Source organism: Lampris incognitus, chromosome 18 (assembly GCF_029633865.1).
Source record: "Lampris incognitus isolate fLamInc1 chromosome 18, fLamInc1.hap2, whole genome shotgun sequence".
Classification (NCBI taxonomy): Eukaryota; Metazoa; Chordata; class Actinopteri; order Lampriformes; family Lampridae; genus Lampris; species Lampris incognitus.
Genome location: NC_079228.1, coordinates 7,102,997 through 7,130,105, shown reverse-complemented (window position 1 = coordinate 7,130,105; position 27,109 = coordinate 7,102,997). Strand labels below are relative to the sequence as shown.

Sequence of the window (27,109 nt, the reverse complement as noted above, 5' to 3'; positions counted from 1 at the left end):
AACATATGGTGGTGAATAAGTGTGACTTTTCATGGAAAACACAAAATTGTTTGGGTGATCCCAAACTTTTGAACGGTAGTGTATGTGTTAGTTTTTATATATGTGTTAGTTTGGATATATGTGTTAGTTTTTATATATGTTAGTTTGGATATGTGTTATTTTTTATATATGTGTTAGTTTGGATATATGTGTTAGTTTGGATATATGTTAGTTTGGATATATGTGTTACTTTTTATATATGTGTTAGTTTGGATATATGTGTTAGTTTGGATATATGTGTTAGTTTTTAACATATGTGTTAGTTTGGATATATGTTAGTTTGGATATATGTGTTACTTTTTATATATGTGTTAGTTTGGATATATGTGTTAGTTTGGATATATGTGTTAGTTTGGATATATATGTTAGTTTGGATATATGTGTTAGTTTTTATATATGTGTTAGTTTTTATATATGTGTTAGTTTGGATATATGTGTTAGTTTGGAGGATATATGTTAGTATGGATATATTTGTTGGTTCTTGTAGTTTTTGGCTGTGTGTTTGTGTGTTTGTGTTGCACTGCTGTGGGCTGGGGAAACGACAAGTAAAGTGTATCTGATTCTGATTTCGGATCTGTACAACATGGACGTTGTGATGGTTTCCCTGTAGTAGTAAATCAAATTGTTATTACAATTATGCCCTTAAAGTGAATTGGAGCTGAACTCTATTCTGCAGCCTGTGGTGTCTTCTTTATCCTCCTTCATGGTCACGCCCCGCTGCCCTCCCGTTCACAGTCCATAAATAACCTGGTCATGTCTTCGTCACGTCTGGCAGATGTGACTGGTCACCACCACATGGCGGGGAGGAGGAATGACAGACAGGCCACCGGTTTGCAATTCAGCTTTATTGGCACTTTAAAGGATAATTCCATCTTTTGGAATGGCTTCTTATGACGGCTTTTTACTCTGACAGTCGTTGTGGACTAGGTGAAATAAAAATGCGAGTTTTGGCTCACTGGTTAAACACGGTTCATGCGGTAGTTTGAGGTGCTGCAGCTCGTTTGGGCTGCCGTGACGGGCCGCTCGTGAACTCACGTGACGGGCCGCTCGTGAACTCACGTGACGAGCCGCTCATGAATTCACGTGACGGGCCGCTCGTGAACTCACGTGACGAGCCGCTCATGAATTCACGTGACGGGCCGCTCGTGAACTCACGTGACGAGCCGCTCATGAACTCACGTGACGGGCCGCTCATGAATTCACGTGACGGGCCGCTCATGAATTCACGTGACGGGCCGCTCGTGAACTCACGTGACGAGCCGCTCATGAATTCACGGTGGCCACGTGTCTGACGTTGACTTGCGTGACGGCACGGTGCGTGACGGCACGGTGCGTGGTGACGACCAGAGAGCCGGTCACGCGTTCTATTTCACCTGGCCCACAAGCGCCGCCCGCATAAAGAACGTCCCAAAACACGGGAACAGTTACAAAGTATCTAAATACAAACTCTGATTAAAACGCCTTCCTCCAAAGCTGAAAATGGATCATTTTCTTACAAACCAAACGTAGAGATGAACTGGTGTGCAGCACTCCAACACTTTAAACCCATAGGAAAAGGGGAACTTACATACAGAAACAACAACACAACCAGAAAAGCAAAACTCCTAGAACGAGGTATCCCTAACCTTCCAAACAAAACATGATTGGGACCGTTTCCTTTTAAGAAAATAACATGAGATGTTCTTATTCAGCGACTGTTTCCAGGACAGGAAACATGTAGAAAAATAAAGCACAAAACATCAGAAGAACGAGAGATCAGGCTGGCGTGAGGGCCTCGTGAGGAGTCTCCGTGGCTTCGTGTGCTAAACAGGACGGCGGTACGGGGATGCGGAGTGTTGTTAGTGTAGGAAAATAGATCGCGCGGGAAACATCTGGTCAGACTCGTAAATACATCAGGAGTTTGGCCTTAACAGTCGGACACGTCCTACCAGACACTTCCCCATGCGTTTGGCTACGCTCGGGATAACTAGTGGTGTGTGCCCCTGAAAACACCCATCCATCAGGGGGCGCTGCACACAGAAAATGCCTCTGCATACACTGATGTGCTGCGTCAGTAAGATGTGGACAGAAGATGTGGACAGAAGAAAGCTTCCTGCCTCTACCTTCTGCCTTACACCGTGAGCCCTTTTCACTGGAAACTCTACCCGGCAACCTACCACACCACCACGTAGATACATTCTCTTCTAAAATATGCTGCGTCTCTGCTCTCTATGCTAGTGGGAGTGAACTACCTCTGCTGGTTGTCTAGAAACATCGAGACGGAGTGACACGAGGAGCAGGTTAATGTGTGCTATCTTCTGGAACAGGAATCCTGGGACCGGACCGGACTGGCATTGGCTTACGACGCCCGTAGGAACAAAACTCACATCACTCAGTTTGGATCTCGTGCTCTGCCGTTTCCTCTTTGACAGAGTCATCTTCCTCCTGGTGCTCCTCCTCTTCCTCCTGGAAATACAGGAAGCAGGGTGGAAGTGACAGGAACAATCCAGTACTGCAGTACATGAAGTACTCGCGCCAGTCTAGCAATTGAATAAGCAACAAATTCAAAAGGCAACATCAATTGTGTATGTCAGTCCAAATACCCCCCCCCCCACACACACACCCACCCCCCCCCCCCCCCACACCCACCCACTCAGGAGGCTGGTCATTTCCATAGATAGATTAAAGAGTAGAAGTCAGCAGAGGCCCACCGTGGAGCCAGCCGGTTAAGTAAAGGAGACAAAGTGAAAGTGACAGCGGTGCGAGCTGCAGCGGTGATTAAACAGCTCTGACAGATACAATTACCCCCCCTCCCCCCACCCCCCCACACACACCTTCAGAGGTTAATAAACACATCTACGAGCTATAATGTGTGGTTACCAATTCAGGATCAGCAGCTAACAACACCTCATGAATCCACATTCCTTCAGAGAGCCTGAAGGCAGCCGCTTGCCTTTATTCTCCGCCATCTAATCTAGAAATAATCACTCTGATTGAACAAATCAATTTTGGGTTTTCAACACCACATGGATTTAGCACCTCATACCGGCTACATCGCCTGATGGAGGATCTATTTCAAAAGGGAGAAAACAAACACTAGCCATGCAGTTTTGTACGGCCTTAACCACTTCAGCTGCATGGCTCTTTATCCATTTGACTGACATATGTCTGTCTGTGTCCATCTCCATGTTCACTACACCCACCCAAACAAGCCTGTTAGGAGCCTCAAAATATGCCAGTCTTGCTTAGTCGGACCTCTCGGGATCTCGCCATACATCTCCAATAGGAGGTCCTAAGGTCTCAGGAGGTTCAAAAGACCAACACAGTCAGTTCCAGGGCTTGTGGCATTAGAGCAGGAAGGCTAGAAATGCGTCTATAAATGTGTGAGAGTGTCCTCCTGCATGCTGAGTAGTCCAGGTGAGGACCCCACAGGGAAGTGAATCAGTTCACCTGGACACAACGTTTATCGAGAGAAACGCTCCATCACTCATCTAGGTGACCTCTGCAGATATCTCTTCTCTCTTCCCCTGCACCATACCGACTTGTTTTGTTACTGACTATTGTTTATAGGGCGGCAAGGTGGCACAGTGGTTAGCGCAGTCGCCTCACTCCTGGGTTCGAGCCCCGGGGTAGTCCAACCTTGGGGGTCGTCCTCTGTGTGGAGTTTGCATCTTCTCCCCGTGTCTGCGTGGGTTTCCTCCGGGGGCTCCGGTTCCCTCCCACAGTCCAAAGACATGTAGGTCAGGTGGATGGGTTGTACTAAATTGTCCCTAGGTGTGAATGTGTGTGGGCTCTGTGATGGACTGGCAGCCTGTCCAGGGTGTCTCCCCCCCGCCTGCCACCCGATGACTGCTGGGATAGGCTCCAGCGTCCTGCGACCCCAACTGGGACAAGCGGCTTGGATGGATGTCTTGTTTGTAAGGGTGGGGGTACCTGCAGTCAGTTGAGACTGAAGAGGTCACTTGGCCACAACGGTTCTCTCGATAAACGTTGTGTCCAGAGGAACTGATTCTACTTCCTGTGAATGTGAGACAGCTCGTTGTCCCGGTGCAGTGCAGGCTGGGTAAAGCAGGCCGTGCGGCAGAGCGACATGCTGCAGACTTGCACCTCTGAGCGCCAGCCTGTGGCCACGGCCTGCATCACAAACTCTGACATTTACCTGATGGTGTCTTCTGACATTTACCATATTGACGGGTCACTTTGACAGCCAGTAGGGTAATTATGGGCCGGTCTTCTGCAGCCGAACTACCGCAACAAGACATCAGCAGCAGGCCAAGACTAACCCGTCTCTCGGCGGTCCGGGCCACGCTCCCCTTCCCTGTCAGCGGAGGGACAATCAAACGCTTGGTGAATTCTGCAATTCACCTGAGGGTTTTTAGGGCCAATTAAGGATTTCTTATGGGGTATTCCCCCCAAGAATTTTTTGTCCAGTTGTACTTTGCCAATTACCCTATTTCCCGAGCAGTCCCGGTCGCTGCTCCACCCCCTCTGCTGACCCGGGGAGGGCTGCAGACTACCACATGCCTCCTCCCATACACGTGGAGTCGCCAGCCGCTTCTTTTCACCTGACAGTGAGGAGTTTCACCAGGGGGACGTAGCGCGTGGGAGGATCACGCCATTCCCCCCGGTCCCCCCACGCCCCGATCGACCAGAGGAGGCGCTAGTGCAGCGACCAGGAAACACACCCTTTTTGTCTAGAGCATCTTTCTGTGTGTGTGTGTACTTTTGATGAGGTGGTAAATGCACGTGACAGGGGAGGACGTATTGCGCTAGTTAACCATTAGAACGTCTCTGGGAACAGCAAATTCTTGAATGCAAAACGGATGGTCCATACATCATGTCTCGACTACCAGGAACCTTGTCTTTGTCTGCGGAGTGCGCGTGATATGCGGCCTCCCCTGCAGAGGAATGAGTTACTTTTTGCTGAACTCCGGTGCTCCCCTCCGCTGGCCCGTGGGGCCACATAAATCTAGCTGCGGAGTGAAACCTCATGAACTCCATCGCTGTATACACTCGTGCCATCCACCAAATCTCCCTGACAAGCCTGCCAATTTTCCAATTACCTGTGGCGCCATCCGTTATCCGAGGACCAGTCAGCTCTTAAATGGGAAACAAGAAGGGAGGAGGGGCCGGCGCATGCTAACTATCTCGTAAAGCCAGAGCGACGCCTCCCCACGTCCCCCCCCCCCTCGCCTGATTTAATGTCCGGCCCTGGGGAGCGGGGCGACACCTGTGCCCCTGGGCTCTCCGAATATTCTTCATGCCCAACTCCCCCGCCCCGACCCACCCCTCCCTCCCTCCCTCCCTTCTTGTTTCCCCCCAAGGGAAAAGAGACCGTGCATCTTGCGCGTCCTCAGCCGACCAGACAGGCGCCGTGTCACCGGCGCCCGGCACGGCCCCGCTCATCCGTCTGCCGCCCGCGCTCCAGCACACTCTCTTTAAATGGCCGCCCGGCCTCGTCTGAGCAGGGGGGGGGGAGCAGAAGCGGCGGGGGAAGGTGGGGTGGGGTGGGGGTGACGCGAGGTCACGCCATCTATCCTGCTGTTGGAGTTCCGCCGTGTTTGAGAGGAACGGCTCTCATACCACCGCATGAGAGCCGTTCGCGTCCTCCCCTCGTCATTTATCCCCCTTTATGGTCAGGCTCGTGCGGTGACACCTCAGAAATTGTGTCGAGGCCGCGCAATTTCAGACGGGACAAACGGGAGCTGTTACTCATGCTGCACATACTCTTACGGCCTGGCCGAGCACCCCGGCAGCTGTGGGGGGGGGGTGCGCACACCCCCCCCCCCGGTGCACAGGAAGCAGCGCTCTCCGTCACAGCCCGGCGCCTCCTCGGCCGGGGAGGAGGCGCCGCACGCTGCGGCGCCTCCTCCCCGGCCGAGGTGGCGGCCGGCTCAGTAACTGTTAGCTGCATCAGCCAAGGCGGACAGAGCAGAAGGGACGGCGTCCTCCTCCAGCGCTTAGCACACTTGTTTTACCGCGGCCTCTCCTCCTCCGCTACCCGCGAAGCGAGGAGGCCGAGCGGTGGAGTTTTCCATCAGGGGCCCCCTGACAGAGTGATATTTGCTTTGCGGAGAACAGAGAGGCACAGCCCCGAAGCAGATGGGACCCCCCTCCGAGGACCTGGAAGAGCTGATGCGCCCTGGCATTATGGGATATCTCCATCAATTCCCTCTGGAGAGAGGGGGGGGAGGAGAGGGGAGAAGTGGAGGCATGCCCCCCCCCGAGCCTCATTTCCCATAGAACGGCAGGCCCCTGCGGCGGTTACATATACATGTATGATAATGAAATGCCACATGCTTCATTCTAATTGAGTCAGGGGCTCTAAAGGGCACGAAAAGACCACCTCCCGCTCACCGTCTCCCCCGCGTCAGCGCAGCGTGCAGACTGACCCCTAGGTGGCAACAGAGACCATCCGGCACCGATGCTGCTGAGGCTGAGACCCCCACCGCTTTGTAGCAACGGAACCGCGGTGAAGATGAATTGAACCCCCCCCACCCCCTCACCCGCCCCCCCCCCCCCCACACACACAGCTACTAACCACATGCAGCCAACCTCATAAACTGGGATTAAAATAATGCTGTAAAAGAATTTAAATTTACAACGCTGCATGTACTTTAATAAGCTTTGGGTTCCTTTATCAAGCCCACACAGTCCTCATAAGAATTAGCGGCTAATTAGTATGACATTTTCTTATCGTGTTTCCTCGCTTATTGTATTTACTCGAGTCTGCGTGCGCTACACACAAAGTGTAGTCGGAGGGAAGCTGCTTTATCGTCCCCCTCACCTTTGATGGTTTCTGCTGCGCATCCGTGAGACTTAGAAGAACCCTGCTAGGTGGAGATGTTCTTAGAGGAACCCTGCCAGGTGCAGACGTTCTTAGAGGAACCCTGCCAGGTGGAGATGTTCTTAGAGGAACCCTGCCAGGTAGAGAGGTTCTTAGAGGAACCCTGCCAGGTGGAGATGTTCTTAGAGGAACCCTGCCAGGTAGAGAGGTTCTTAGAGGAACCCTGCCAGGTGGAGAGGTTCTTAGAGGAACCCTGCCAGGTGGAGATGTTCTTAGAGGAACCATGTCAGGCGGAGATGTTCTTAGAGGAACGCTGCCAGGTGGAAATGTTCTTAGAGGAACCCTGCCAGGTGCAGACGTTCTTAGAGGAACCCTGCCAGGCGGAGATGTTCTTAGAGGAACCCTGCCAGGTGGAGATGTTCTTAGAGGAACCCTGCCAGGTGGAGACGTTCTTAGAGGAACCCTGCCAGGTGCAGACGTTCTTAGAGGAACCCTGCCAGGTGGAGATGTTCTTAGAGGAACCCTACCAGGTAGAGAGGTTCTTAGAGGAACCCTGCCAGGTGGAGATGTTCTTAGAGGAACCCTGCCAGGTAGCGAGGTTCTTAGAGGAACCCTGCCAGGTGGAGATGTTCCTAGAGGAACCCTGCCAGGTAGAGAGGTTCTTAGAGGAACCCTGCCAGGTGGAGAGGTTCTTAGAGGAACCCTGCCAGGTGGAGATGTTCTTAGAGGAACCATGTCAGGCGGAGATGTTCTTAGAGGAACCCTGCCAGGTGGAGATGTTCTTAGAGGAACCCTGTCAGGCGGAGATGTTCTTAGAGGAACCCTGCCGGGTGGAGACGTTCTTAGAGGAACCCTGCCAGGTGGAGAGGTACTTCAAGGAACCCTGCCAGGTGCAGACGTTCTTAGAGGAACTCTGCCAGGTGGAGACGTTCTTAGAGGAACCCTGCCAGGCGGAGACGTTCTTAGAGGAACGCTGCCAGGTGGAAATGTTCTTAGAGGAACCCTGCCAGGTGCAGACGTTCTTAGAGGAACCCTGCCAGGTGGAGACGTTCTTAGAGGAACCCTGCCAGGCGGAGATGTTCTTAGAGGAACGCTGCCAGGTGGAAATGTTCTTAGAGGAACCCTGCCAGGTGCAGACGTTCTTAGAGGAACCCTGCCAGGCGGAGATGTTCTTAGAGGAACCCTGCCAGGTGGAGATGTTCTTAGAGGAACCCTGCCAGGTGGAGACATCCTCAGAGGAACCCTGCCAGGTGGAGATGTTCTTAGAGGAACCCTGCCAGGTGGAGATGTTCTTAGAGGAACCCTGCCAGGCGGAGATGTTCTTAGAGGAACCCTGCCAGGTGGAGATGTTCTTAGAGGAACCTTGCCAGGTGGAGATGTTCTTAGAGGAACCCTGCCAGGTGCAGACGTTCTTAGAGGAACCCTGCCAGGTGGAGATGTTCTTAGAGGAACCCTGCCAGGTGGAGATGTTCTTAGAGGAACCCTGCCAGGTGCAGACGTTCTTAGAGGAACGCTGCCAGGTGGAGATGTTCTCCAGCGCAGAAGAAAACACAGCGGCACGAGCCGGCGTTCCACTTACAACTATTCCTCAACTTCCCCAAACATCAAGTGTCCTCCAGAACACAGAGACTCATAAACCAGAGGGACGAGGTGGGAGAGGGTCTGCGGGGTCTCAGCCAGTTATGAAACCATCTGAATGAACGGACTCTGCGCTGGTGTTGTGTCAGTTTAGGGGCCACAGAGGACCTTCTTTTCACTACAAACAATTCAACGGTGCCCACATCAACTGTGACGATGAGGAGGAGATGGAGAAAGCATCCTGCAGCCTCGCCTCCCCGCCTCGCTCACATTTCTGCTCTGAGTGCGTGTGTGTGTGTGTGTGTGTGTGTGTGTGTGTGTGTGTGTGTGTGTGCGTGTGTGCGTGTGTGTGTGTGTGTGTGTGTGTGTGTGTGTGTGTGCATTGGTGTGATTTCAAGCTCGGGTTGGAATGTGAGTGGGTCATAAACAGCGGGTTCATTAGCCTGTGCAGACTGTGTGTTATGCGCGCTACATTTAACCACCTCTGTCCCCCACACCTCCGCCACGCGCTCACACTCCGGCGCCCGCACACCAGCCACCAGAAAGCACAATTAAATTTCATGACGGGGCATATCTGCGATTCCCGTTCCCTTTATTACAAAGGGCATTCATTAATCCCCCCGGAAAAACGGCTTTCCACTTTACTGAGGCTTGACAGATACCGAGCCCAACTTACCAGCCCAGGCCTAATTTAATCACAGGTACAACGCACAAGCAAGCTTTCTCTTATTATTGTTATTGTTGTTATTATTACTATTGTTATTATTACTATTATTATTATTGCTATTATTACTATTATATTATTGTTACTATTACTATTGTCATTATTATTACTATTATTGTTATTATGGTTATTATTACTATTATTATTATTGTTGTCATTATTACTGTTATTATTACTATTATTATTATCATTAATATTATCATTATTACTATTATTATTATTGTTGTTATTATTACTATTATTATTGTTATTATTACTATTATTAATATTATTGTTGTTATTGTTATTATTATTATTATTAGTTTCCTCGTTTGATAGGAGCAGATGCCTCCGAGACGAGAAGACGTGTCGGGGACAGGAGGACTACTTTCTCCCCATTTCCCATTGGGAGCGTTTGTATATGGTACTGAATCGTGTGAGTGCTGTGCTCTGGTGTCACAATGGTCATGTAACGGACGTCCGGGTGGCGTGGCGGTCCACTCCGTTGCCTAGCAACACGGGGGATCGCCGGTTCGAATCCCCGTGTTACTTCCAGCTTGGTCGGGCGTCCCTACAGACACAATTGGCTATGTCTGCGGGTAGGAAGCGGGGTGTGGGCATGTGTCCTAGTCGCTGCAGTAACGCCTCCTCTGGCCAGTCGAGGCACCTGTTCAGGGGGGAAATAGCGCGATCCTCCCACGCGCTGCGTCCCCCTGGTGAAACTCCTCACTGTCAGGTGAAAGAGGTGGCTGGTGACTCCACATGTATGGGAGGAGGCATGTGGTAGTCTGCAGCCCTCCCCGGATCAGCAGGGGTGGTGGAGCAGCGATCGGGACGGCTCGGAAGAGTGGGGTAATTGGCCGGATACAATTGGGGAGAAAAGGGGGGGGGAGTCATGTATCTCTGCCTGGTGAAAAGACAGAATGATATGAAATGGAAGACAAGTCGCAAGAAGAAGAAAAAACCCACATTCCCAGCACAGGGTAGAATGGATCTGGGCCGTGAGTCCGTGGTGCTGAGGTAGTATATGAGGTCGTATAGGAAGTAATATATGAGGTAGTATAAGAGGTAGTATATGAGGTAGTATATGAGGTACTATAAGAGGTAGTATATGAGGGAGTATAAGAGGTAGTATATGAGGTAGTATATGTGAGATGCTTTGTACAGGATACGTATGAGTTTTGTGTCATTTTCCAGTGGGTGATCCAGTAGTGAGAAGACTGCTGGAGAAGAGGGTCTGCAGCTCCAGGCGGAGAAGAGGGTCTGCAGCTGCAGGTGGAGAAGAGGGTCTGCAGCTCCAGGTGGAGAATAGGGTCTGCAGCTCCAGTTGGAGAAGAGAGTCCAGCTCCAGGTGGAGAAGAGGGTCTGCAGCTCCAGGTGGAGAATAGGGTCTGCAGCTCCAGTTGGAGAAGAGAGTCCAGCTCCAGGTGGAGAAGAGGGTCTGCAGCTCCAGGTGGAGAAGAGGGTCTGCCGCTCCAGGTGGAGAAGAGAGTCCAGCTCCAGGTGGAGAAGAGGGTCTGCAGCGCCAGGTGGAGAAGAGGGTCTGCAGCTCCAGGTGGAGAAGAGGGTCTGCAGCTCCAGGTGGAGAATAGGGTCTGCAGCTCCAGTTGGAGAAGAGAGTCCAGCTCCAGGTGGAGAAGAGGGTCTGCAGCTCCAGGTGGAGAAGAGGGTCTGCAGCTCCAGGTGGAGAAGAGGGTCTGCAGCTCCAGGTGGAGAATAGGGTCTGCAGCTCCAGTTGGAGAAGAGAGTCCAGCTCCAGGTGGAGAAGAGGGTCTGCAGCTCCAGGTGGAGAAGAGGGTCTGCCGCTCCAGGTGGAGAAGAGAGTCCAGCTCCAGGTGGAGAAGAGGGTCTGCAGCTCCAGGTGGAGAAGAGGGTCTGCAGCGCCAGGTGGAGAAGAGGGTCTGCAGCGCCAGGTGGGGGCCCACTTAAAGATTCCTGAATGCTGCTTGTAAGTAGCTGCAAGAGCAGCGGGACAGCCAGCTTCCCAGGTAGCAGAGGAATGGAGACTTCAGGGCGCCACAGTCAATGAAGCCTTTTTTATGATGAAGAGGAGCCTCTCCCTCATCGCCATTAGCGTGATTTATGGCATCGATGAGACACACTCCTCCACAAAAGCGTTTTGTTAAATGGTGTCTGAACTGAATTTATGTGTTGGCATACCTGCTTATGTGGACAGAACAGCCCAGCCCGACAGCCTGGAGTCTGCTGCATTCTTATCACACTGTCCTCATCACACACGGCGAGGACACTTAGCAGGTCCCTTATCACACACGGCGAGGACACTTAGCAGGTCCCTTATCACACACGGCGAGGACACTTAGCATGTCTCTTATCACACATGGTGAGGACACTTAGCAGGTCCCTTATCACACACGGTGAGGACACTTAGCGTGTCTCTTATCACACATGGTGAGGACATTTAGTATGTCCCTTATCACACATGGTGAGGACACTTAGCATGTCTCTTATCACACATGGTGAGGACACTTAGCATGTCCCTTATCACACACGGTGAGGACACTTAGTACGTCCCTTATCACACACGGTGAGGACACTTAGCATGTCTCTTATCACACACGGTAAGGACACTTAGCATGTCCCTTATCACACACGGTGAGGACACTTAGTATGTCCCTTATCACACACGGTAAGGACACTTAGTATGTCCCTTATCACACATGGTGAGGAAACGTAGCATGTCCTTTATCACATATGGTAAGGACACTTAGCATGTCCTTTATCACACATGGTGAGGACACTTAGCATGTTCTTTATCACACATGGTGAGGACACTTAGCATGTGCCTTATCACACATGGTGAGGACACGTAGCATGTCCTTTATCACACACGGTGAGGACACTTAGCATGTCCCTTATGAGACACGGTGAGGACACTTAGCATGTCCCTTATCACACACGGTGAGGACACTTAGCATGTCCCTTATCACACACGCTGAGGACATTTAGCATGCCCCTTATCACACCCGGTGAGGACACTTAGCATGTTCCTTATGACACACGGTGAGGACACTTAGCATGTCTCTTATCACACACGGTGAGGACATTTAGTATGTCCCTTATCACACACAGTGAGGACATTTAGCATGTCCATTATCACACACGGTGAGGACACTTAGCATTTCTCTTATCACACATGGTGAGGACACTTAGCATGTCCCTTATCACACACGGTGAGGACACTTAGCATGTCTCTTATCACACACGGTGAGGACATTTAGCATGTCCATTATCACACACGGTGAGGACACTTAGCATGTCCCTTATCACACACGGTGAGGACACTTAGCATGTCCCTTATCACACACGGTGAGGACACTTAGCATTTCTCTTATCACACATGGTGAGGACACTTAGCATGTCCCTTATCACACACGGTGAGGACACTTAGCATGTTCCTTATCACACATGGTGAGGACACTTAGCATGTCCTTTATCCCACACGGTGAGGACACTTAGCATGTCCCTTATTACACACGGTGAGAACACTTAGCATGTCCCTTATCACACATGGTGAGAACACTTAGCATGTCCCTTATCACACATGGTGAGGACACTTAGCATGTCCCTTATCACACATGGTGAGGACACTTAGCATGTCCCTTATCCCACATGGTGAGGACACTTAGCATGTGCCTTATCACACATGGTGAGGACACTTAGCATGTCCCTTATCACACAGTGAGAACACTTAGCATGTCCCTTATCACACATGGTGAGGACACTTAGCATGTCCCTTATTACACACAGTGAGAACACTTAGCATGTCCCTTATCACACATGGTGAGGACACTAAGCATGTCCCTTATCCCAAACGGTGAGGACACTTAGTATGTCCCTTATCACACATGGTGAGGACACTTAGCATGTCCCTTATCCCAAACGGTGAGGACACTTAGCATGTCCCTTATCACACATGGTGAGGACACTTAGCATGTCCCTTATCACTCATGGTGAGGACACTTAGCATGTCCCTGATCACACACGGTGAGGACACTTAGTATGTCCCTTAGGGGACTTTAACTGCCGCGAGTACACCACAATATTAACAAATAACCAATGTGTTGCCTCCAGCTTGGTCGGGCGTCCCTACTGACACAATTGGCTGGGACTGTGGGTGGGAAGCGGGATGTGGGTATGTGTCCTGGTCGCTGCACTAGCGCCTCCTCTGGTCGGCCGGGGCGCCTGTTCGGGGGGAGGGGGAACTGGAGGGAATAGCGTGATCCTCTCACGCGCTACGTCCCCCTGGTGAAACGCCTCACTGTCAGGTGAAAAGAAGCGGCTGGTGGCTCCACATGTATGGGAGGAGGCATTTGGTAGTCTGCAGACCTCCCTGGATCAGCAGGGGGGGGGTTGGAGCAGCGACCGGGACGGCTCGGAGGAGTGCGGTAATTGGCCGGATACAATTGGGGGGGAAATTCTCTCAAAAATAAACAAACAACAAACAAACAAATAAATAAATAATAAGATAAAAAAACAAAAAAAAACAAAAAACAAAACAGAATAAATAAATAAATAAACAAATAAATAAATAATAAGATAAAAAAAAATAAAAAAAAAAAACAGAATAAATAAATAAATAAATAAATAAATAAATAAGTAAGGGGTCCTAACTAATGCAGTGCTATCAAGCCGCGTGTTGTAGGTGCCTTCATAACCTGCATCCATTGCGCACATAACGCTTTAGATAACAAGCTTTGTGACGTCATGACGATCTATTTCCAGCGTTGGAGTATAATCACGTGCCTGGAAGGATTCATTACTGTGAGCGCGCCGACCAGCAGCCTGGGTCTGTGCAGAAGGTCCAAACCCAGACGAGGTGCGAGAGCTGCCATGTACAGGACGGTGGGAGGAACATGACGGATTAAGTATCAGTATATTCAATCAAAGGAGGCCCACGATCAGCCCTTTACATCACTGAACACAGCGCCACCAGCGGCAATATGCAATACGTATTGATTAAAGTAGCCCCACTTCTCAGTAAGGTGCTACTTGCCCACAGGACAGATTCTGCCGGCTCAGCAGGAGCCGGGGGGCTTTTGGGAGCGTTACCTTGATGAAGGGGCTTGTCCTCGGTGTCTGCTCCAGTGTTTATGGCCATAAAGCACGGGGAGGACTCTGAGAGCGGCCACGTGTACAGGGGCCCACTAAGAGGGTTATTAGAAAGGAGCTGGGTTCAACGTAATGGACGGCTCTGGCCACTAGGGATGCGGAGCGGCAACCGCACACTCCTGTTTACTCCACAAATTGGCCCCTGAGAGGGGGCACGGGCGTTTGTGGCGCCTAGTTAAAGTGATGGAGGTGACTCCTACCCATTGATTTTCTCTCCCTCCCCGGCTTCCCAGCTGGCCGGCTCTTGCCTGTGCCCCATGGTCCCTGCGGGCTAGTTTATTTGCCCCTCGTCACCTTTACATCAAGGAAAACGGTGGTTAAATTCCACCCACATCTGAAACGCAACCATTAGTTAAGAGTTTATCACGCTCTTAGCAAGCTGACACGCTTCCGCCCGCCGGGTCAGCTGATCAGCCTCGTCCATATGCCACACGCATTTCACTCGAGAGGGTAAATATGGGATGCGGCAAAGACCTGGAATCACCCTGACGGAGCTGTCGCAACAGGGACCGAAAGAGCTGACAGGGATCATAGCAACGGGGATCATAGCAACGGGGATCATAGCAACGGGGATCATAGCAACGGGTTCGACATTTCCACTCACAACGACTAGTGGCTAAAGAATGCTCTCCCCTCATCTCTGTAAATACCACAACATCTCGTGAGTAATGGCGCTCATTTTGCCTTTAATTTACTCTATATAGTAAAGCCAGTGAAGTGTACCACTTCATTAAGGTAATTAGGCTAACTTAATTACAATGTTACACAGGTCAGGCTTTCAAGACTCTGATTGATGGCGGTGCTTCAGAAGGTAATCTTCCTTTGCATTGTGGACAACTTCAACATCTACTCATGGTAGTCCCACAAACACAGACCAAGGTAGTCCCACAAACACGGACAAGGTAGTCCCACAAACATGGACCAAGGTAGTCCCACAAACACGGACAAGGTAGTCCCACAAACACGGACCAAGGTAGTCCCACAAACACGGACAAGGTAGTCCCAGAAACACGGACCAAGGTAGTCCCACAAACACGGACAAGGTAGTCCCACAAACACGGACAAGGTAGTCCCACAAACACGGACCAAGGTAGTCCCACAAACACGGACCAAGGTAGTCCCACAAACACGGAGCAAGGTAGTCCCACAAACACGGACAAGGTAGTCCCACAAACACAGACCAAGGTAGTCCCACAAACACGGAGCAAGGTAGTCCCACAAACACGGACAAGGTAGTCCCACAAACACAGACCAAGGTAGTCCAACAAACACGGACAAGGTAGTCCCACAAACACGGACCAAGGTAGTCCCACAAACACGGACAAGGTAGTCCCACTAACACGGAGCAAGGTAGTCCCACAAACACGAACCAAGGTAGTCCCACAAACACGGACCAAGGTAGACCCACAAACACGGACAAGGTAGTCCCACAAACACGAACCAAGGCAGTCTTACAAACACGGACCAAGGTAGTCCCACAAACACGGACCAAGGTAGTCCCACAAACACGGAGCAAGGTAGACTTACAAACACGGACCAAGGTAGTCCCACAAACATGGACCAAGGTAGTCCCACAAACACGGACCAAGGTAGACTTACAAACACGGACCAAGGTAGTCCCACAAACACGGACAAGGTAGTCCCACAAACACGGACCAAGGTAGTCCCACAAACACGGACCAAGGTAGACCCACAAACACGGACAAGGTAGTTCCACAAACACGGACAAGGTAGTCCCACAAACATGGACTATGGCAGACTTACAAACACGGACCAAGGTAGTCCCACAAACACGGACCAAGGTAGACTTACAAACACGGACCAAGGTAGTCCCACAAACACGGACCAAGGTAGTCCCACAAACACGGACAAGGTAGTCCCACAAACACGGACCAAGGTAGTCCAACAAACACGGACCAAGGTAGACTCACAAACACGGACCAAGGTAGACTTACAAACACGAACCAAGGTAGACTCACAAACACGGACCAAGGTAGACTCCAAAACACGGACCAAGGTAGACTCCAAAACACGGACCAAGGTAGACTCACAAACACGGACCAAGGTAGACTCCAAAACACGGACCAAGGTAGTCCCACAAACACGGACCAAGGTAGACTCACAAACACGGACCAAGGTAGACTTACAAACACGGACCAAGGTAGACTCACAAACACGGACCAAGGTAGACTCCAAAACACGGACCAAGGTAGACTCCAAAACACGGACCAAGGTAGACTCCAAAACACGGACACAGGTAGACTCACAAACACGGACCAAGGTAGACTCACAAACACAGACCAAGGTAGACTCCAAAACACGGACCAAGGTAGACTCACAAACACGGACCAAGGTAGACTTACAAACACGGACCAAGGTAGTCCCACAAACACGGACCAAGGTAGTCCCACAAACACGGACCAAGGTAGACTTACAAACACGGACCAAGGTAGTCCCACAAACACGGACCAAGGTAGTCCCACAAACACGGACCAAGGTAGTCCCACAAACACGGACCAAGGTAGTCCCACAAACACGGACCAAGGTAGTCCCACAAACACGGACCAAGGTAGTCCCACAAGCACGGAGCAAGACGTAGGTCTAAAGTGGTAAAATGCGGAAGACACTACCTTAATATACCATGCTGATCATATTAAGAAGGCTAAAGGGGCGTCCGGGTGGCATGGCGGTCGATTCCGTTACCTACCAACACGGGGATCGTCGGTTCGAATCCCCGTGTTACCTCCGAATTGGTCGGGCGTCCCTACAGACACAACTGGTCGTGTCTGCGGGTGGGAAGCCGGATGTGTCCTGGTCGCTGTACTAGCGCCTCCTCTGGTCGGTCGGGGCTCCTGTTCGGGGGGGGATAGCATGATCCTCCCACGCGCTACGTCCCCCTGGTGAAACTCCTCACTGTCAGGTGAAAAGAAGCGGCCGGCGACTCCACGTGTATGGGAGGAGGCATGTGGTAGTCTGCAGCCCTACCCGGATCAGCGGGGGGGGGGGGGGGGTGTGGAGCAGAGACCGGGAGGACTCGGAAGAGTGGGGTAATTGGACGGGTACATTGGGGAGAAAAAGGGGGAAAACAAGGCTGAAGGATTCAGGGTCACAGCAGAAGTTTAACAGCTGGCTGGCGAAGCTCTTGCCTCTGTGAGTAGGAGGAGTAGGAGGAGTAGGAGGAGTAGGCTCCCGGGCCTGGAGGAGCAGCACAGAGCTCCTTGGCAGGCGATAAGTCCAGCAGCCTTTTGATGACAGCGAGTCCACAGTGTGTCTAAAGAAGCACGTCCCACACACCCCACGGAGGGGGGGCACTTTTAACACTGGCGGAGCAACTTTCAGAGCTGGCGGCATTTCACCCCCCCGCCCCCCCCCCCTTTATTTTTTTGGTAGCAGATCTTCAGGTTTGATTCGCCGTGGAAGACGGCCTGCGAGGCCGCACCACGAGGGTGTAAATAAAGCCTTTAAACAAGCACCCCCCCCCCCGGCCCAGCCACTGTCTTGAATTAAAGGCCCCCCGTATATTACAGCAAGACTGCCGCTTTACTACCGGAATCAATTCGGTGAGGGCCCGCGGTGACGGCGGGGGGGGGGGGGGTAGGGGGGGGGGGGCTGGTCGGCTGGAGGTTTATCTGAGCCAGGCAGGCCGGCACAGACACACGAGCTGTGATGAAGTGAAGCCTGTCTAATAAAGCCCGTTACTGGCCCGGTTTCACCTCAAGAACACGCCCGAACCGACACCAGCAGCTTCCTGCCACGTGTTGCCAAGCCACAGCCCCGCTGACACACGGGGACAAGGAATTCCCTGCACACACGCTAATAACACACACACACACACACACACAGACACACACACACACACACACAACAGACAAACACTCTCACAACACACACACACAACAGACACACTCTCACAACACAGACACAACAGACACACTCTAATAACACACACACACACAAAAAACACTCTCATAACACACAGACACAACAGACACACTCTAATAACACACACACACACAACAGACACACACGCTAATAACACACACACACACACAACAAACACTCTCATAACACAGACACAACAGACAAACACTTTCACAACACACAGACACAACAGACCAACACTCTCATAACACAGACACAACAGACACACTCTAATAACACACACACACACAAAAAACACTCTCATAACACACAGACACAACAGACACACACTCTCACAACACACACACACACAACAGACACACACGCTAATAACACACACACACACACAACAAACACTCTCATAACACAGACACAACAGACAAACACTTTCACAACACACAGACACAACAGACCAACACTCTCATAACACAGACACAACAGACAAACACTCTCACAACACACAGACACAACAGACACACACTCTCACAACACACAGACACACGACAGACACACACGCTAATAACACACACACAACAGACACACACTCTAATAACACACACACACAACAAACACTCTCACAGCACACACACACACAACAGACACACACTCTCACAACACACACACACAACAGACACACACTCTCACAACACACTCACACAACAGACACACACTCTCACAACACACACACACAGCAGACACACTCTCACAACACACACACAACAGACACACACTCTCACAACACACAGACACAACAGACACACACTCTAATAACACACAGACACAACATACAAACACTCTAATAACACACAGACACAACAGACAAACATTCTCACAACACACAGACACAACAGACAAACACTCTCACAACACACAGACACAACAGACAAACACTCTCATAACACACACACAACAGACACACACTCTCATAACACACAGACACAACAGACAAACACTCTCACAACACACAGACACAACAGACAAACACTCTCACAACACACACACAACAGACACACTCTCACAACACAGACACAACAGACACACTCTAATAACACACACACACACAAAAAACACTCTCATAACACACAGACACAACAGACACACTCTAATAACACACACACACACAAAAAACACTCTCATAACACACAGACACAACAGACACACACTCTCACAACACACACACACACAACAGACACACACGCTAATAACACACACACACACACAACAAACAGTCTCATAACACAGACACAACAGACAAACACTTTCACAACACACAGACACAACAGACCAACACTCTCATAACACAGACACAACAGACAAACACTCTCACAACACACAGACACAACAGACACACACTCTCACAACACACAGACACACGACAGACACACACGCTAATAACACACACACAACAGACACACACTCTAATAACACACACACACAACAAACACTCTCACAGCACACACACACACAACAGACACACACTCTCACAACACACACACACAACAGACACACACTCTCACAACACACTCACACAACAGACACACACTCTCACAACACACACACACAGCAGACACACTCTCACAACACACACACAACAGACACACACTCTCACAACACACAGACACAACAGACACACACTCTAATAACACACAGACACAACATACAAACACTCTAATAACACACAGACACAACAGACAAACATTCTCACAACACACAGACACAACAGACAAACACTCTCACAACACACAGACACAACAGACAAACACTCTCATAACACGCACACAACAGACACACACTCTCATAACACACAGACACAACAGACAAACACTCTCACAACACACAGACACAACAGACAAACACTCTCACAACACACAGACACAACAGACAAACACTCTCACAACACACAGACACAACAGACAAACACTCTCACAACACACAGACACAAACAGACCAACACTCTCATAACACACACACAACAGACACACACTCTCATAACACACAGACACAACAGACACACACTCTCATAACACACAGACACAACAGACACACACTGTAATAACACACAGACACAACAGACAAACACTCTCACAACACACAGACACAACAGACACACACTCTCACAACACACAGACACACGACAGACACACACGCTAATAACACACACACAACAGACACACACTCTCACAACACACTCACACAACAGACACACACTCTCACAACACACACACACAGCAGACACACTCTCACAACACACACACAACAGACACACACTCTCACAACACACAGACACAACAGACACACACTCTAATAACACACAGACACAACATACAAATACTCTAATAACACACAGACACAACAGACAAACATTCTCACAACACACAGACACAACAGACAAACACTCTCACAACACACAGACACAACAGACAAACACTCTCATAACACACACACAACAGACACACACTCTCATAACACACAGACACAACAGACAAACACTCTCACAACACACAGACACAACAGACAAACACTCTCACAACACACAGACACAACAGACAAACACTCTCACAACACACAGACACAACAGACCAACACTCTCATAACACACACACAACAGACACACACTCTCATAACACACAGACACAACAGACACACACTCTCATAACACACACACACACAACAGACACACACTCTCATAACACACAGACACAACAGACACACACTCTCACAACACACAGACACAACAGACACACACTCTAATAACACACAGACACAACAGACACACACTCTAATAACACACAGACACAACAGACAAATCATCTTCAATAAGCCATGTTATTATTAATGATGTATTTAGAGGCGGAAACCAATTAACCGTAACCTTTTAAGAGATCCGTGTACAGTGACCAGTAACCAGCCTCTCTTGCACGCCCACACCCGGAAGGAGACTGAAGGACCTCCCCCCCACTCCCACACCCGGAAGGACACTGAAGGACCCCCCCCCGCTCCCACACCCGGAAGGAGACTGAAGGACCCCACCCCGCTCCCACACCCGGAAGGACACTGAAGGACCCCCCCCCCCACACACCCAGAAGGAGACTGAAGGACCTCCCCCCCACACACCCAGAAGGACACTGAAGGACCCCCCCCCCACTCCCACACCCGGAAGGACACTGAAGGACCCCCCCCCCACTCCCACACCCGGAAGGAGACTGAAGGACCCCACCCCGCTCCCACACCCGGAAGGACACTGAAGGACCCCCCCCCCCACTCCCACACCCGGAAGGAGACTGAAGGACCCCACCCCGCTCCCACACCCGGAAGGAGACTGAAGGACCCCCCCCCCCACTCCCACACCCGGAAGGACACTGAAGGACCCCCCCCCCCCACTCCCACACCCGGAAGGAGACTGAAGGACCCCACCCCGCTCCCACACCCGGAAGGACACTGAAGGACCCCCCCCCCCACTCCCACACCCGGAAGGAGACTGAAGGACCCCACCCCGCTCCCACACCCGGAAGGACACTGAAGGACCCCCCCCCCCACTCCCGGAAGGACACTGAAGGACCCCACCCCGCTCCCACACCCGGAAGGACACTGAAGGACCCCCCACCCCGCTCCCACACCCGGAAGGACACTGAAGGACCCCCCCCCCACTCCCACACCCAGAAGGAGACTGAACGACCCCCACCCCCCGCTCCCACACCCGGAAGGACACTGAAGGACCCCACCCCGCTCCCACACCCGGAAGGACACTGAAGGACCCCCCCCCCCCCCGCTCCCACACCCGGAAGGAGACTGAAGGACCCCACCCCGCTCCCACACCCGGAAGGACACTGAAGGACCCCCCCCCCACACCCAGAAGGAGACTGAAGGACCCCCACCCCCCGCTCCCACACCCGGAAGGAGCCTGAAGGACCTCCCCCCCCCGCTCCCACACCCGGAAGGAGACTGAAGGACCCCCCCCCCCAATCCCACTGAAGTCATCCCAAAACAATATTAACCCAATCATGTAAATAAAACGTACTGGGTTTGACATTTTACTATAGATTTAGGGTGCCCGGGTAGTGTAGCGGTCTATTCCGTTGCCTACCAACACTGGGATCACAGGTTCGAATCCCCGAGTTACCTCAGGCTTGGTCGGGCGTCCCTACAGACACAACAGACCTTTCGTAAAGTCCCGCCCCCCCTTAGTTACTGTTGCTATGCCCATCAAGCTTTTCAGAACCATCCAGGAAGTAGCCGGAAAACCCCAAAACATGAAGGAAGAAATCAGCACATTCCCAGAGAAAACAAGTGATGTATTTTGGAGTAATTCATCCTGAATATCGTCCCGTGAAAGGCAGGAGGGCTACAGTATGCAGGAGGGACACATTCAGAATATCAAAAGTAAAACTGACTTACGTGGACTCCGGGTTGCCGGGGGCGACTGTAATGGAGGGTAAAGCTTACCGGTCGCAATCAAAGAATGAGAAACCCCATCAACTAATCCTGAAACACATTGTGGATCAGTTGTGCTCTTGCCCTGCAGGGTAAGTTACATATTTCAACTGGTATTGGTGTATTTTAATAATCCATTGTCAACATCACCGTATTATAGTGTTGATTTTGGCCAAGGTTCCCCATGGCGTTCTTTTATCCAGGCTTTGTCGGGGTTCTGTATGGGCTCCTGGGGGTTGCAGGGCGGTCAGGGACATGCTCCGTGATTTTTTTTACCTTCGGACCAGAACCGGTATTTTCAACAAAACAAGGCAAACGAGACCCTCCGCGGGCGGGATGACTTTTCTGAACGGTCGGTCCCCACCTGGAGCTCCCAGAGGGGAAGAAACGTTTAATAGGCTGGATACGGGGAGGCCAGACTGGCCAGAGACCATCCCAGCCGACCCTCTCCGCGGGTCTTTCTGCTCTGAAGTGAAAGGTGGAACCTGGCTGACCTGTGACTAGCATAACGGAGTTATGTTAGCAGGCTAGCTAGCTTTAGCTATCATTAAATGAGGTATCTCTGGCCACAGTCTAGCTGGTTACGTTCATCAGGTACATCAATATTGTTATTTTGTTAGTCAGTAACACGTTGATATGTTGATAATGGTAATAATCACTGTGTGGGTAAAAGTAACAGTAATAATACGTTAGCTGTATTAGCTATCAGTAATAGCTAGTAGCAAGCTTAGCTTGGAGCAGACAGGTATTTGGTGGTTTTGGATGGATTAAGCTGGCCATGGGGTCTGCTATACTGCCAAATTTATTGCCCACATTGAGCTTCTTGCGTTCTGGGTTTGGGGAAGGGAACGAAAATTTGAAAGCTTGACGGACCTCCCTCACATAGAAACCGTTGCTAAGGTAGGATTGGACAAGCAACGTTCTGGGGTGGTACTTTGTGAAAGGTCAATTGGCCGTGTCTGTGGGTGGGAAGCCGGATGTGGGTATGTGTCCTGGTTGCTGCACAAGCGCCTCCTCTGGTCGGTCGGGGTGCACAACATATTGCACAACATGCATGAAAGTAAAATAAAACTGATCACAGTAAGAGATGTAGCATAAGCCCGCCCGTCAGTGCAGAGGCCTGGCCCTTTAAATATACATTAAGTATTAAATAAGTTGGTGTAGGTGCGTCTGGGTAGCGTAGTGGTCTATTCCGTTGTCTACCAACACGGGGATCACCGGTTCGAATTCCCGTGTTACCTCCGGCTCGGTCGGGCGTCCCTACAGACACAACTGGCCGTGTCTGTGGGTGGGAAGCCGGATGTGGGTATGTGTCCTGGTCGCTGCACTAGCACCTCCTCTGGTCCGTCGGGGTTGCCTATTCGGGGGGAGGGAGAGCTGGGGGGAATATCATGATCCTCCCATGTGCTACGTCCCCTGGCGAAACTCAACATTGTCAGGTGGAAAGAAGCGGCTGGTGACTCCACATGTATCGGAGGAGGCATGTGGTAGTCTGCAGCCCTCCCCGGATCGGCAGAGGGGTTGGGGCAGCGACCGGGATAGCCAGGAGAGCGGGGTGACTGGCCGGGTACAATTGGGGAAAAAAAAGGGGGAAAAAATAAGTCAGTGTATGTCAGTCTGCTGCTCAAACATCCGCACGGAAGTCCACAGTGCTGTTTTTGACCTGTTACTGTTCCCTGTTCAAGCAAACACCAACAATACCTTTGTCTCTGAATGCAGGGACACAAACAGAACAGGTGCCAAACCCATGACATAACCATAGCATCACATACTGTAGGGTACAGCGTGCTGGTTGCTGTGTACCTTTTCCTTTGGTCGTCCAACATCTTTTTCTCAGATAAGCGCTACAGCTGCAGGCGGCTCTGACAAATCACTTCTTGTACAATTCTTTGTACTAAACTGTCAGGCAGAATGCTGACCGCCTGCTATCTTCTCCAGCAGCTGATTCCCAGTTACACCGGTCAGGTAGTATCCTGCACTTAATGCTGGCATTTAAGAAACATTCTACCCCCACAGGCAAAAATGGTGTGTGGCTTGGCATTTAAAGGCAGATAATAAAAGTTTCCTTAAATACAGCTCTCATCTCAGAGTGCTTTTTAGATGCCCCGAGTGGAGTCAATTATCTCCCACCACTTGCTGCTATTACTGAGACACTCTGCACACTTTATGCTTTAAAAGGTTTGTACATCATGCATTTTCAAAAATGTCAAATTTTTAAATGCCTCGGAAATTTGGAGACTATAATATTAGGAAAGGTTCAGACAAGCCATTTCTTTCACACATTTGTTGCTCAAACATGCCTCCTCACTGAACTAAAAACTTCGGCTGCTTATGGATATAAAAAAAATCCTACTGAACATTTCATTTGAGAATGCTTATCAACTGTTCCTCTGAATGAAACTTACCCCCTCCCTGATAGAAATATATATATATGTATGTATGTACTATATATATATATTCTTTTTTATATTCCGCTCCTCATTAGTTGAGCACTTATAAACACCATTGACGGTTTCAGAAAAAAACCCACTATCTATCTATCTATCTATCTATCTATCTATCTATCTATCTATCTATCTATCTATCTATCTATCTATCTATCTATCTATCTATCTATCTATCTATCTATCTATCTATCTATCTATCTATCTATCTATCTATCTATATATATATCATGATTCACGCCTACTGGCTGAAGAAGCTAACAGCACTCCATGAACGCCTGGCGACACAGATGAACCAGCTGCTAACATCAGGGTCTCACCCTGATTTGCTAACACAGGGGAGAACAACACTGATCCTGAAGGATCCACACAAGGATGCAACCCCTTCCAACTACCAGCAACTAACCTGTCTGTCTCTCCACAACATGGAAGATCCTGTCAGGCATCATAGTAGCTAAAGCTGAAAGGGCACATGAGTCAATACATGAGCGAAACCTAGAAAGGAATTAGGAACAACACCAGAGGTTCAAAGCATCAGCTACGGGTGTCCTTGAGCTAGACACTGAAACTCTAACTGCTCCGGATGAGCAGGTTGGCACCTTGCATAGCAACTTCTGTGATCAGTGTATGAATGTGTGTGTGAATGGGTGAATGTGAGGCATACATTGTAAAGTGTTTTGAGTGGTTGAAAGACTAGAAAAGTGCTACATAAATGCAGTCCATTTACCATTTACTGGGTGATAGAGCAGTCACCCAAGACTCTAAGACCAGACAGACCAACCTGAGCATGGCCTGGATCGACAACAAGAAAGCCTAGGATTCAATGCCCCAAACATGGTTACTAACTGCTTGGCACTATACCAAGCCAACAGGACACTACTAGCCTTCATCAAGAACTCAATGTGCCAGTGGAAAACAACACTAGAGGCCAACTCAAAGACAATCACACAGGTAACCATCAAATGTGGCATATACCAGGGTGATGCACTATCCCCGCTGCTGTTCTGCATAGGCCTGAACCCGCTCAGCCAGATCATCACAAAGAGTGGCTATGGATACAGGTTCAGAAGTGGAGTTACCATCAGCCACCTCCTATACATGGATGACATCAAGCTGTATGCCAGGAATGAACAAGACATTGACTTGCTGATCCACCTCATCAGGATCTACAGCAATGACACTGGGATGTCACTTGGACTGGACAAGTGCGGTCGAATGGTGGTGAACACTGAAGGGGTTGAATTATCAGATGGTAGGATAACAGACATACAGGACAGTTACAAGTACCTGGGTATTCCACGGGCTAATGGAAACCACGAGGAGGCAGCAAGGAGGTCAGCTACAGCCAATTACCTCCAGAGAGGGAGGCATGTCCTGAGGAGCCAGCTCAATAAGAAGAATAAGATCCAAGCCATCAACACATATGTTCCACCAGTCATCAGATACCCAGCTGCTATAATAAGCTGGCTAAAGGAAGGAGGTAAAGGCCACAGATATCAGGACATGGAAACTCCTCAAAATGCACGGAGGGTTCCATTCAAAGTCCAGCAGCCTGAGACTGTATGATAAGCGAAAAGATGGGGGCTGAGGGTTAGTGAGTGTTAGAGCCACTATCCAGGATGAAACAAGGAACACCCATGAGTACATCAGAAATAGGTCTCACCAGGATGAACTGCAGAGTGAGTACCTCAGGCAACAGAGTACAAAGAGTGGGGAGGAAGGAGAAGAGGAGGTATCATGGAAGACTAAGCCCCTCCATGGGATGTACTGTCTACAGATAAAGCGCTCAAGAAATCCTACTAGTGGCTAGAAAAGGCTGGACAGAAGGACAGTACAGAGGCTGTGATCATAGCAGCACAAGAACAGGCACTAAGGACCAGGGGTCTCATTTACAACCGTTGCGTACGCACAAAACGGAGCCTGAAAGAGGCATACGCCACTTCCCACACAAAATTTGTGATCTATAAAAACAAACTTGATGGGAGAATGTGTGCACCTGTACATAAACGTAGATGGCGAGGTGGTGAATTTAAGCTGGATTGTATAATGATGCCTCTCACACATTTAAGTCCATTTATTTTTTTTTTTTTTGGCGCA

At 50.2% G+C, this 27,109-nt stretch overlaps 1 protein-coding gene across 1 annotated transcript in view; it reads right to left on the bottom strand.

The window, feature by feature from the left end:
• Positions 1-874: 874 nt before the first annotated feature.
• The window catches only part of phf14 (PHD finger protein 14), a 204,689-nt gene continuing 178,454 nt past the window's right edge, over positions 875-27,109 (bottom strand). The window contains exon 18 of the mRNA XM_056298369.1: positions 875-2,484. Coding sequence (XP_056154344.1) covers positions 2,407-2,484 — 78 coding nt within the window. The 3' untranslated portion in view covers positions 875-2,406. The remainder of the gene's footprint in view (positions 2,485-27,109) is intronic.